Source organism: Mytilus californianus, unplaced genomic scaffold (genome assembly GCF_021869535.1).
Source record: "Mytilus californianus isolate M0D057914Y unplaced genomic scaffold, xbMytCali1.0.p SCAF_1, whole genome shotgun sequence".
NCBI classification, from domain to species: domain Eukaryota; kingdom Metazoa; phylum Mollusca; class Bivalvia; order Mytilida; family Mytilidae; genus Mytilus; species Mytilus californianus.
This window is the reverse complement of record NW_026262581.1, coordinates 16,947,028-16,961,680: the sequence shown is the minus strand read 5'-3', so window position 1 is coordinate 16,961,680 and position 14,653 is coordinate 16,947,028. Positions and strand designations below refer to the sequence as shown.

Sequence of the window (14,653 nt, the reverse complement as noted above, 5' to 3'; positions counted from 1 at the left end):
GGGCAAAGGAAGATAAGAAATTTGGATATATAGAATAAAGGACTTTTTGTTTTTGATACTGACGTTATCACAGTAAAATATCCTCTCCTGATATTTTACAGTGATAAAGCCAGTTTCAAAAACAAAAAGTCCATTATACTTTTTATTGGTAATTATGAAAAAAAGAAAATCACTACAATAATAGAGAATATAAAAATACGAGCTACTTTATCACGTTGAATCACTCTTTACGTCACAGGCTGCATTTGAAATTTTGTCACAGTGCAGTAAACAAGGCGTTCTCTTGCACAAAGTATTGAAAATGAATTATTGCATGCGTTTAATTAATTCTGCTTTGAACATGACTTTAACAATGCAGAATATAATGGTAACATACAGGTCAGTCAAATTTCTTTATTTTTCACAAAGCAAAGTATGATATGATATGAATAGCAGATTTGTCATTGTTTTAGAAATTCAAGTTAAATCTTTTACTTAGTTGGATAGATAATTTGCTTAAAAATTACATTTAGCTTGTCGTTATATACTCAGCATTCATCCTGAAAACAATTACATTGATTTTGGAGGAAGCACTGTGTAAACAGACATTTATTTACAGGCATTATAAAGGCTACATTTATGGTTAATGAAAGACTTTTTACCTGTTCCACACCAAACGTTGTCTAGTTTGGGGCCCCAAAAAAATATCATAAGGACCTATTAGCTACGATTCCGCAGCTATAGTAAGGAAAGCTACCAATAATACTGCAGATAATGCAAATTTTTCAAGTTTATCGGGTTTTTCATACATTTTCTGTTCAAATTTTAACACAATCGTTCGAAAAAAGCTAAACTAACTTTACTGAAAGTTTCAAACAATGAAAAGTAAAACACCAAAAAAAGCGTGCATTTCTGTGAAAAAAAATCAAATGAATGAAAGGGAAAGTAGATTCATATGTGGTGCACTCGCGTATGTCAATTGCAAACTGACCCAATAATTTTTTTATCACGACCAGTCCACTGATACTGACATCATCAGCGAGGACACACCAAAGGAAAAATGCACAAACTACCGATAATGGTGTTTAACCTCCAGTGGCAAATATTCATTTATATCAGTACAAGAACATGCTAATGTGATATGAAAATGAACACTTCATTGTACTAGACCAAAATGCTGAGCAAGATTTTAAATGTGGTAGTTCACAAGATAACAGTCTATGGGAAAACAAGTCACCCCACTCAAACACATTTTTCTAACGTAGAGTTTATTTGTCTTATTCTTTAATGTTGTGTACTAAGTGGATAAGCAGCCAATTTCAAATTTCAAGTCCTAAGTATGATCGAGCCAGGAATTGAACCATAGGTCGACCTCTTGCATCCAGGGGGAGCATACTACTTTTCTACTTGTGACCATTGACCTACACATGTAAAGTCAAAAGAGTGTCCAGAACTGAAGTTGTAATAACTCTAAAACTATGATGTGCATGCTGTTGAAAGATACTTACACAATTATTTACAAAACTCCAGAATCCCTGAGCTCCTATTTCAAAGCAATCTACAACTAACGTTACTATACATCCTATAACAGTTAATATTTCAGCTACAAATCGAATCTGAAATAAAAAAACAAAAAATCTTTTGTGACAAGTAGTTATTAATAAAGATGTGAAATATTTTGTTACAAACTATAAATGTAATGATTATGTAAGACAGAACACATATCTAATCATCAACAAGTTACAAGAATACCACGCATGCTTAAAATCTCGTTCAATTTTCACACCTGTGCCTTTTCAACCACATAACTTTTATTTTGTCAGGATATAACAAATTCACATCTCAATGCAAGAATGTCATGGATGGCATTTTAAGATGCCATCATTAACTCAGACACTACAGGAATGATTTCAGAACAACGATCAGATTTCTTTCATTTTTAACCCTGATGTTCTTAGAAGGAACATAGCATTGTACAGGTTATTTAGAAATTGTGAAAGTATTACAAAAAAAATCATCACACAGTATATTTTTATATCTGATCTGTGATTGTGACAATATATTTTTATTTATTTAGAAATGATCAACGGTTTAATAAAGAAATGAATCTCCTTTAAATTGTAGAGTATGTGACAAAAAAAATCCAGGAAGCAAAAAAAAAAAAATAGTCTCTGAAACTGTTGAGTGGGGAATAACAATAAAAATACTTCCAATATCAGAGGAGTTATTGCTCATTGTTAAAAGTGGTACGGTGACCTATAGTTGTTAACTTCTATGTCATTTTAATAGTCTCTGGTGGAGAGTTGTCACATTGGCAATCATACCACATCTTATTTTTATATGTACAGCAAGTAGATAACAATATAAATACTTACAATATCAGAGGAACTATGTACGGCAAGTAGGTCATCTTCAGGAGGTCTGGTATATACAGATGTACTGATTAATGCAAGATGGAGGAAGGCTAACACCAATCGTATAAAGAATCGTTTCTGTAAAATATCAAATTGATCTTAGTATTTAATAGAGTACCAAAATGCAATTGTTGTTACATGTATCAAATAATTGTGGGAAATGAAATCAGATAATTTTCTATGAACAGATTTGGTCATCAAGTTATCAAAAAACCCTTCTGGATCATCAGAGGCATAAACAAAATCTGATATTTTTGCTTCTCTATTCAATGACAAATACTATTCATCAAAATTCAGAAATTAACTCACAGGAAAAAATGTGACAGGATATGAACATCATGATAATTAAAAACTGATATTCTGAATATTTAATTTTCTTAATTCTATTCTACTACACTATGCACAAAAATTTTGCATCATGACCATGCAAAATATATTTTCTGGTTATCAGATTCTACTGTGTCAGTAACAAATCTAGATTGTATTTATCATTTTTTTTTTAAAGAATATGTAAATAAAATGCTCCACTGGGCGCAGCTTGATACGACCGCAGAGGTCGAACCCTGAACAGTTGGGGCAAGTATGGACACAACATTCAAGCTTGATACAGCACTGAATTTGGATTGTGATTAAATATTTGACACAGCATAGGTTTCTGACACAGAATGAATGTGGTCAAAGAACTTAAGAACCTATTCAAACCATACCATTATTACTTGCTTTTATATATAAATCAGAAATAACCAATTTAAAATGGAAAATTTTAAAGAAAAAAAAATCCCCTCAAATTTTTTGAACCCCCTTATGATTCATCACCCCCAAACTCAATCCCAGCCTTCCCTTTGTGGTATGGAACCTTGCAGTACAATTTCAGAGAGATCCGTACACTTAACACAAGTTATTGTCTGGAAACTAGAAAAATGATTGTTTTTTTACCCCTTTTTGGCCCCAACTTCCTAAACGTTTATGGCAATTACCCCCAAACTCAAACCCAGCTTTCCCTTTGTGATATGGAACCTTGTAGTACAATTTCATAAAGATCCATACACTTACACACAAGTTATTGTCCTGAAACAAAAAAAATGCTTGTTTTTTTGCCCCTTTTGGCCCCTAATTCCTAAACTTTGGAGGCAATTACCCCCAAAATCAATCCCAGCCTTCCCTTTGTAGTATGGTACCTTGCAGTACAATTTCAGAGAGATCCATACAGTTGAACACAAGTTATTGTCTGGAAACTAGAAAAATGCTTATTTTTGGCCCCTTTTTGGCCCCTTATTCCTAAATGTTTCGGGCAATTACCCCCAAACTCAATTCCAGCTTTCCCTTTGTGATATGGAACCTTGTAGTACAATTTCAGAAAGATCCATACACTTACACACAAGTTTATGTCATGAAACTAGAAAAATGCTTGTTTTTTGCCCCTTTTTTGGCCCCTAATTCCTAAAATTTGGAGGCAATTGCCCCCAAAATCAACCCCAGCATTCCCTTTGTGATATGGAACCTTGTGGTACAATGTCAGAGAGATCCATACACTAACACACAAGTTATGTCTGGAAGTTACAAAAATGCTTATTTTTGGCCCCTTTTAGGCCCCTAATTCCTTAACTGTTGGTACCATAACCCCCAAAATCAATCCCAACCTTCCTTTTGTGGTATTGAACCTTATGGTAAAATTTCATAGAGATCCATTCACTTAAGCTAAAGTTAGAGTGCGAAAACCAATGTGTCTTCGGAAGACAACGACGCCAACGTCATACCAATATACGACCACAAAATTTTTTTGCGGTCGTATAAAAATCTGTGTTTGTATTCTACTGACTCCTGAATTGATAAAATTAACTAAACTTGAGGGTCTTGCATAGTCATTCATTGGTGGAATAAAAAAAACCTAATATATTCTCTATAATATATCCATGTAAATAAGTACACTAAACATGGACACCCACACTATTTGGTAGGTTTGTCATATGTTACTCAATCTTAAGTTTCAGTGTAATGTTTGATGCACTACTGTTTGTCTTCTGTCTTTTTCCTTTAGGCCAGAGTGTTGTCTTTCCTTCTGTGACTAGTAAGATTTTCTATTGCCTCCTTGGTAATCTTCATTTCTTTTTTTTTTTATACAGGAATATATACACTGGTTATGTCAACATTGATATAAATAAAAATATTAAACATAATCCATCCCTCAATTTTTTAGAAGTCATTATTTGATATTCTGAAAATTTATGTTACATGGCCTTACATATTAATCTCACAGTATTGTCTGTTGTTTTACATGGGTAAATATATAAAATAAACAGTCATAACTAAATAAGCACAATAAATTCTGAATATTCTTTTTGTATTGAAAATCAAGATTTTTTTTGGCATCATTTTGCTTGTTAAAATATACATGATTTTTACCAATACCATATAAGTATGTTTTATTTTGTATATTAATTATACCCTAGCAAAAGTTTTCCATTTTTCGTCCAGTAACTGCCTCATAACACCACCTTCTAACATCTCTAAATGTTCATCAGTTTCTCCATTGATAATTATCATTAAGGCAGAATTAAAATCTGAAATGAAAAATTTTCAATGTTTTAATTTCATTCACAAAATGCATACATTATCCTTAAGTTTCAATTGAAAGATCCAAGAATATGAAGATAAAATTTTAGTCAATTAAAAAGTAAATTATTAATAAACTACTATATCATGTATATTATCATTTTATATTACAAATGATATAAAAAGAAATTCCTCTGCCAATATAGACTGGTGATAAATATCCAGAAAAAGAAAGAATTTAACATCTTACATGGAGAATTGTTTGATGCACTTTTCTGGATGAACCTTCATTAGAAACCCTCAGAGTTAAAAGTTTGGAAGAAACAGATTTCACAATAGTCAATCCAAATGTACATTTTTTGTTGTAAAAAAAAACCCCAAGAAAAATATAAACATGTTTCACCCTGCCACATTCTGTATATGCCAGTCCCAAGTCAGGAGCCTGTAACTCAGTGGTTATAGTTTGTTTCTGTATTTCATATTTGTTTTTCATTTTTAAGTTTTGTACATAAATCAGGCCGTTAGAATTGTTAAACATTTGTCATTTCAGGGCCTTTTAAGGCTGACTAGGCAATATGGGTTTTGCTCAATGTTGAAGGCTGTATGGTGACCTATAGTTGTTAGCTTCTATGTCATTTGGTCTCTGGTGGATAGTTGTCTCATTGGCAATCATTTCTTCTTTCTCTTTGAAATCAAAGCAATGTTCTAATTCCAAAAAAACATGAGAGCACATGTACTTTGTCAACTTGAAGCGTCAATTGTATTTTAAACAAGGCTAGAGATCAAAATGGACATTTCTGTGGGAGTTACCTGCTATGAAATTCAATAAAATATTAAAAAAAGGGCCTTTTTGTATTAGTACACTTTAAACTGTGAAACTTTTGTTGTTGTTTTTTTTTTAAGTGTTTGCTTCATCAAATCTAAATGGTTGCATTTTGAACATGTCTTATATGTCTGATTTGATTGGAAATATTTCTAAATTTCCTAGTATAAATCCAAATAAATCTTTCATGATTAACTAATACAAAACAATTAAACATATTTTCTGATTTGTTTGCAATTCAAAATAAACAGAATCTTACAATTACTATCTTTTAGTATTCCAAATCTGTTTATAAAATAGCACCGCAGTTTTCATGGTGACAACAATTTGTTTGGAAATCAGATGTAGCAAGCCCTTCAAGGGTAATAATGATTATATACTGATAATATTACCATGATCATATTGAACAATGCTCAATTAAGATTTTGTCCTCAGATTATAATTTATGGGTCAACTGACAACAAAAATACAAAGGACAAATAAACTTAATGTGCTAAAAATTTCATTAAAATAAATAATTCAAAGAAACTGGCTTACATTTCAAAGAGGAACAAAATGCATGCTTGATCATAATCCATAATATAAATCAATCTAATTACTTCAGTATTTCAAGTATTCTAATAAAAAGATTCATATACTCGAGGGCCTTTTTTAAACCTATAAATAGGAAGGATGTTTTATTATGGTACTACAATTGTAATAAAACAGCAACAAAATTCATTTTATCTAAGAAGTAAAAATATTCTCATTTTCAGTGGAAAACAAAATAACTGGGGATAAAATGATATTAATGGTACTGAGAACAAAAAGGATATTCTGGAAAACTTCAAATTAATGGCAAATCAACTATTGGCAAGCATTTGTGAAAAGCGCTCATACTTTTACCTGTCCAATTTCCTGTTTGCAAATAATATTGACATTGATTAACATGTGGTACATTGTTTCTCTTTAAAAATAAACTGTTATCACAGAGATATGTCTCGCCGTTTTGTAATTTTGATAATGCAAATGTTGAAATTAAAAATAGCAATACTTTAACATGTAAGTTATGCAAATATTCAAAGTCGATGAACCATGACTGAAGGTACATGGCTAAACAATCTCCATGGAATGAGATGTGCTAATGCTAATACAACTGCATACCAAATACCATTGACTTATTATAAGTCGTTCCCTTTAAACAAACCTAAAAACAAACATTAAATTGTAAACTATGTAAAAGTTTCAAAGTCAATGAACCATGATCAGGGGTGGGGCTATATAATCTCCATGGAAACGACACTTGCAAATGCCAATACATTTGCATACCAAATATCATTGACTTAACATTTGCAGTTCATCTTAAACTGATCTAATCACAAACTAATACATGTAAACTAAGCAAAAGTTTCAAAGTAAATAGACCATGACTGAGGGGGCAGGGCCAAATACTCTCTATGGAAATGAGATGTGCTAATGCTTATACAACTGAACACCAATTAACATTGGCCTACCACTAATGGTTCCCCTTGAACTGACCTAATCACAAAGTAATACATGTTAACTTAGCAAAATTTTCAAAGTCTATAGACCATGACTAAGGTGGCGGAGCCAAATAATCTCCATGGAAATGAGATATGCCAATGCTTGTACAACTTCATACCAAATATCATTGACCTTCTACTAGTGGTTCCCCATAAACTGACCTAATCACAAACTAATACATGTAAACTATGAAAAGTTTCAAATTCAATAGACCACGACTGAGGGGACAGGGCCAAATAATCTCCATGGTAATGAGATGTGCCAATGCTAATACAATTGCATACCAAATATCATTGGCCTACCACTAGTGGTTCACCATGAACTAGACCTAATCACAAACTAATACATTGTTGACGCCAACATCGCCGGAAACAGCATACCTATGTCTCGCTTTTTGACTCCGTCAAGGCGTGACAAAAACTGACTGGTCAAATAAAAATACCATTCACTAGCAAAACCTGAATATACATTATCTACTAGGCATTTGTTAAAACTCTCCATACTTTTACCTGTCCAATTTCCTGTTTGCAAATAATATTGACGATGATTAACATGTGGTACATTTTTTCTCTTTAAAAAAAAATTTACTAGTCAAACTAAAATACCATTCCCTAGCAAAACCTGAATACACATTATCTTTTTAGCTACTGAAAAAAATTCTTGTTTTTTAAGCCTAAATGGCAAACTTTTATTACTTTGAAAAAAGTCCATACTTTCCATGAAAAAAAAAGTTAAGTTATTGCTGTGATTCACCTGTGAATGACACTCAATGATTTGATTACTGCATTATTCACAATTTATTGCTGGGGTGTATGGTAAATTACAACTGATTCCTTGTATGTTAACTGATCAATTGGGTGCCAGTCAATAGCAATAAGCCCTTTCAGAAGTTATTTGAGTGTGTATCATAAGATGACTTTCACACGTGAATGCTATATTTTCCCTTTTCTAAAGAACATTGCCAGTACTGTATAGTTATGTGTAATATAACAAGTACCCTGTGAAATTCTTTGCTGAGCATTCTCCAAAGTATAATATTGTATGTGTATGCCATACAAGGTTGTATTTTATGTCAATTAATTGACCTTTCTTTACATACCAGGGTAGGTCTACATTAAAGCTACTCACTAGAATCTCCTGTAGGTCCTATAGAATCTATTGAGTGAAGAGGATAAACAGAGCAAGTTATATTGCTGTATCTCCAAAGTTCCTGAAACAAAATACAACATTATTATCTAATGATCACAGACAATATAGGATTAAGACAGTAATTTGTTTCCCTCTTGCCCTTTATTACTCATTTATCTATTTCAATCAGGTTTCATGGTAATAATTAGGTCAAAAGTATATCATAATTAGGTCAAAAGTAGGTCAAATTTAAGAAAGAATTACACCGAATTTTTACTCTAAACATTACAATTATCAACTAAATAATAATTCAATATCTGCAAATATGGCTGACAACAGAATTAAAATCTGTTTATTTATGAAATTTTCTGACTAAAAGGGCAATAATTATCTCAAAAGTAGGTCTACTAGAAAAAATTCACAATGGAGCAAAAATTGGATGCTTATTTATGAAATTTTCCCACCAAATAGGCAGTAATTATCTAAAAAGCAGGTCAACTTGAAATTAAAAAAAAAAGATTGCGTCACTGGGACACAGATGCCACCATTTTAAATATACTGCAAATTCAGCAATTTTTCGATTTATAAAGGGACATAACTCGAGAACATTAAAAATGATGCAATCCATATTCGAACTTGATCTGTGTTTGGTGGTAATAACATTGTGTATAAGTTTTTCAACAATTGGTTGAGGCAAACTAAAGTTAGAGTGTGTAAATAGCAAATTTTTCTTTATCAAGGGACATAACTCAATAACCTTGAAAGTGGTGCCACCAAAATTTGAATTTGATCTGTGTTTAGTGATAATAAGCATTGTGTATAAGTTTGATAACATTTGGTTGAGGCAAACTAAAGTTAGAGAATGAAAACTTATTTTGGGGCTTATGGTCGACAAAGGTTAAACTTAAGAATGTGAAGTATGTCCAGTGCACGGTGTTTTATCGATATTGTCAACATCGCAATGTCTACTTTATCGTGTCATCATTGTGTTTACATTGTATCCTATCTATATATATGTTCTGTACCTTTGTGTTTACATCGTTCACATTGTAGACATCATGATGTTGACAATATCATTTCAACATCGTGTTTATGTTGTATATATAGCGTCTATACTTTTCTGTTTACATCGTTCACATCGTATACATTGCGATGTTAACAATATCTTGTCAACATCGTGTTTATATTGTATATTGAGTCTATACCTTTGTGTTAACATCGTTCTCATCGTATACATCGTGATGTTGATAATATCATGTTCACATCGTCAACATGGTATAAATGGTGTGTACCAAGTCTATACTTTTGTATTTACATCATTCACAGTGTATACATCGTGATGTTGACAATATCGTGTCAACATCGTGTTTATGTTGTATATAGAGTCTATACTATTCTGTTCACATCGTTCACATCGTATACATCGTGAAGTTGACAATATCATGTTTACATCGTTCACATCGTTAACATCGTATTAATGTTGTGTAACAAGTCTATACCTTTGTGTTTCCATCCTTCACAACGAAAACATCGCAATGTTAACAATATCGTGTCAACATCATGTTTATGTTGTATATATAGTCTACACCTTTGTGTTCACATCGTTCACATCGCAATGTTAATAATATCGTGTTTATATTGTATACAAAGTCTATACCTTTGTGTTTACATCGTTCACATCGTATACATCGTGATGTTGACAATATCGTGTCAACATCGTGTTTACGTTGAACATGAAATCTACACCTTTCTGTTTACATCGTTCACAACGTATAAACCCTAAGCCGGGAATGTCATATTATATACTCTGTCTGAAACCCGAACTACACATATATTACTGATTATCCCTGCCTTTTTTTTAATCAATATCAGGTATTTGTTCAACATTCACCACGCAGTATATATATTCAGTACATGTTTATTATTTCTTAATATTTTGTGTAATTCTTTTAAATACAAGTTTTCCATCTTTTCAAATATTTCATTGATATTTTTCAATAAAGTTTTTAGATTTCATGTATACCGTTTGTATTTTCTATGTATGTTTTTAACAACAACAAATACTGAAAAAACAACTTGATATTTTCTGCATATGTAAATGATTTTGTAATTTGCTGTGAAAATAATTCTATCATATATGCAATAATTTGTGATAGCACTTTAAGACATTACTTAAGTATTGAATGTGTAAATAGCGTGGTTTAAAATTAAAAGCATATTATTGACGGATACACGCCATTTTTTTTCCTCTGAGAGCCTCTTACATTCTTTATGTGTTCTGCATAGCTTAAGACTACGTCACATAGTAACTTTTGCTATGATGACATTGTTGATGTTCCATTTTGGGGTACAAAAATACAGTATATACCCGGCAGTTTCCTGAATATAGACTGACATCTCCGTAGTGTTATCCAGTTACAAAAAAGATACACATTTGTAATCAATAATATATCGTTAATAAATTGTAATATATCGATGTAAATGATGTAAACATTTTATTACATTTCACACATTATAAATAATGTTAACACTATATCGTGCATAGGCTACAATGCAAACGATGTAAACACGATATTGATAATACATTGAATACATCGCTATGTTAACGATGTCAAAGACGTAAACAGTATATAAGAATTGTTACAATGTGAACGATATTGAAAATATATATCTTGTCAACATTGTTAATATCGCAATGTAAACGATGTAAACACTACATCATCACTACATCGCGATGTATACGATGTAAACGATGTAAACAGTATAAAACAGCTGTTACAATATAAAAGGTGTTGACACAATATAGTGTTAACATTGTTGATATCGCAATGTAAACGATGTAAACACAATATCTTTACAACATTGTATACATCACGATGTTTACAATGTAAACACGATATCGTGTTGACATTGTAAATATCGCGATGTCGACAATATTGTTTTAACATTGTGCACTGGACATGGATGAAGAATGTAGGACAGAAAGTCATAGGACAAAAAGTCACAGACAAAAAGTCACAGGACAAAAAGTCACAATTCAGTTTTATAGATTATTTTCTTTGAATAAGAAAACACTCATCTCAAAAACAGCATTTTTGTACTTTTCTTGAACTATTGTATAAATAAACCAACTTGCAATGATGCATAGCTACTGAGATGCTATGAGAGGTTCACTGAAATCATTCATTGCTTAAGAAGGCATTGTAGATTAAAAATAAAATGCTCCGCTGGGCGCAGCTTGATACGACCGCAGAGGTCGAACCCTGAACAGTTGGGGCAAGTATGGACACAACATTCAAGCCTGATACAGCTCTGAATTTGGATTGTGATTAAATATTTGACACAGCATAGGTTTCTGACACAGAATGAATGTGGTCTAAGAACTTAATTTTTTTTAATTTACCTATTATGGTCCAATATCCAAAATCTAAATACATGGTTAGATTCAGCATATCAAAGAATCCAAAGAATTCAATTTTTGATGAAATCAAACAAAGTTTAATTTTGGACCCTTTTGACCTCAATGTGGACCAATTTGATAACGGGGCCCACAAATAAAAAATCTAAATACATGGTTAGATTCAGCATATCAAAGAACCCCATTTATTCAATTTTTGTTGAAATCAAACAAAGTTTAATTTTGGACCCCAACTTGGACCAACTTGAAAACTGGGCCCATAATAAAAAATCTAAACACATGTTTAGATTCAGCATATCAAAGAACCCCACGAATTCAATTTTTGTTAAAATCAAACTAAGTTTAATTTTTGACCCTTTGGACCTTAATGTAGACCAATTTAAAAAACGGGACCAAAAATTAAAAATCTAAATACACGGTTAGATTTGGCATATCAAAGAACCCCAATAATTCAATTTTTGATGAAATCAAACAAAGTTTAATTTTGGACCCTTTTGACCTCAATATGAACCAATTTCACAGCGGGGCCCACAAATAAAAAATCTAAATACATGGTTAGATTCAGCATATCAAAGAACCCCATTTATTCAATTTTTCTTGAAATCAAACAAAATTTAATTTTGGACCCCAATTTGGACCAACTTGAAAACTGGGCCCAAATCAAAAATCTAAATACATGTTTAGATTGAGCATATCAAAGAACCCCATATATTCAATTTTTGTTAAAATCAAACTAAGTTTAATTTTGGACCCTTTGGACCTTAATGTAGACCAATTTGAAAACTGGACCCAAAATTAAAAATCTAAATACATGGTCAGATTCAGCATAACAAATAAATAAATGTGGTCAAAGATTTTACAAATCTAATGCGCCATACTGTGCCATTAAAGATTACTTCTTGAAATTTTTCAATATTTGAAATTGGAAAAAAAAATAATATTTGAAGAATAATTCTTTTTAATATCTGAAATCTGAAATGAGAAAAAATTGCCCCCTCACAATTTCTTTTTAACCCCCCCCCTCCCCCTCCTTTTTCCCCCCAAAAATTCTTTCCCTCAAGATATGGTCATAATCTCAATTCAAATTTCCAATGGAATTTGCAACCATAATTACCCATTTATATTTACCATAGTGCTAACTTAATCTATTTTATAATAGAATTTAAAATATGGTGCGTCAAATCTTTCATATGGATTTTTTTGTAAAAAAAAAAAGATGCAGCATGTGCAGATATTTTTACTGGTCTTCCTTTATAAATATGCATTTCTTTAAACATAATTTAAAACGTTGGATTTGGATTACCTCCCTTACACTGTTTTATGTCTTCATTGTTCATTAACCATTACTTTATACATAATTTATAAGCAGTGTAAGGGAGGTAATTCAAATGATGTATTTGATTTATCTCCCTTACACTGCTTAAATTATGTTTTGTACTAAAGTATTTGTCCATTAACCAGGACAACCTTGTTTTTCCCCCTTTTTTGCCCCTAATTCCTAAACGGTTTGAGCGATAACCCCCCAAAGCAAATCCTAACCATCCCTTTGTGGTATGGAAACTTGTGGTATAATTTCAGAGAGATCCATACACTGTTCCACAAGTTATTATCTGGAAACTAGAAAATGCTTATTTTTGGCCCCTTTTTGGCCCCTAATTCCTGAACTATTGGTACCATAACCCCCAAAATCAATCCCAACCTTCCTTTTGTGGTATTTAACCTTATGGTAAAATTTCATAGAGATCCATTCACTTAAACTAAGTTAAAGTGCGAAAACCAATGTGTCTTCAGACGGCGACAACGACGCCAACATCATACCAATATACGACCGCAAAATTTTTGCGGTCGTATAATTACTAGTCTTTTGGGGGAAAAATGGCAATGTACATTCTTGATATTGTAAGCCCAAAAATCATTGTATCAATAAATATGTGTTTGATGGCATTGTGTAATGAAATATCTCAGAGAGATTTACTGAAACCTATTCAATAAGTTAGGAGGAATTGCAGATAAAGTATTGTATTTTTCATACCCTTATAGAGCTTGTATAGAGAAAGGGAAAAGTCCATGTTTTGCTATGGGAAGCCCTGAAGATACCTCTGACAAAAAAAAATAAATTGCAAATGCACAATGCCTTTATGAACTGTTAAATCTGTACTCAGCCCATTGATCTATTTTTGTTGATGAAATGTAGACACACCCCACCAGAATATGTCCCCCTTATTGCAAGTTCCTTACTTTAGTACAGAGTAGTTATTTACTTAAAACTTGATTACAATAAATCATTTATTTAAAGTTTATTTGAAGAAAAACATTTAAATCTCTATTAAATATTTGAAAGATCCTCAAATTCTTAATTGTCTTATTAAGCCTGTCACAAGTAGTGACCTCTTTGATCTGATATTTACACATGTAGTCAAAATCTTCTGGTTTTCTGTTGCTTGGTAATTCCATGTTTTTAATCAATACACCCTTTCTAAACATGGAGCTTTAAATGCTACCAGATAAATGGAAGACAAGTGCTTTACCTATCATTTAATGTTGACATTGATTACCTCTAGATTCCAAACTGGAAATTGATTTATTTATAATTCATATCATTTCTTTAAAGGGACAACAAGATACAAAATACACAGTCAGTGTATTTCAATTTAAGTTTTTATGAAAAAATTCAATTCAATCAAAAGAAGAAGATCTTGGGTGAGAGTGCTGCATTTCCTGTTTGAAAATCAAAGCAAGGTAGCGCTGGAAAGGCAGCGACTATATAAAAAAGGAAATCGATGCTTTTGCGGTTTCCTGTTTTTAAAATTTCGG

General features: G+C 31.9%; 1 protein-coding gene across 3 annotated transcripts in view; it reads right to left on the bottom strand.

The window, feature by feature from the left end:
* LOC127700073 (transient receptor potential cation channel subfamily V member 5-like) overlaps window positions 1–14,653 on the bottom strand; it is a 76,227-nt gene that overhangs the window by 25,555 nt on the left and 36,019 nt on the right. For all 3 annotated transcript variants that reach the window (XR_007981420.1, XM_052203542.1, XM_052203552.1), the window contains exons 7-10: window positions 8,422–8,503; window positions 4,839–4,954; window positions 2,355–2,471; window positions 1,488–1,595 (exon numbers count right to left, since the gene is read on the bottom strand). Coding sequence is in view for 2 of the 3 variants with exons in the window: in XM_052203542.1 (XP_052059502.1) it covers window positions 1,488–1,595; window positions 2,355–2,471; window positions 4,839–4,954; window positions 8,422–8,503 (423 nt within the window). In the remaining variant the exon portion in view is untranslated. The remainder of the gene's footprint in view (window positions 1–1,487; window positions 1,596–2,354; window positions 2,472–4,838; window positions 4,955–8,421; window positions 8,504–14,653) is intronic.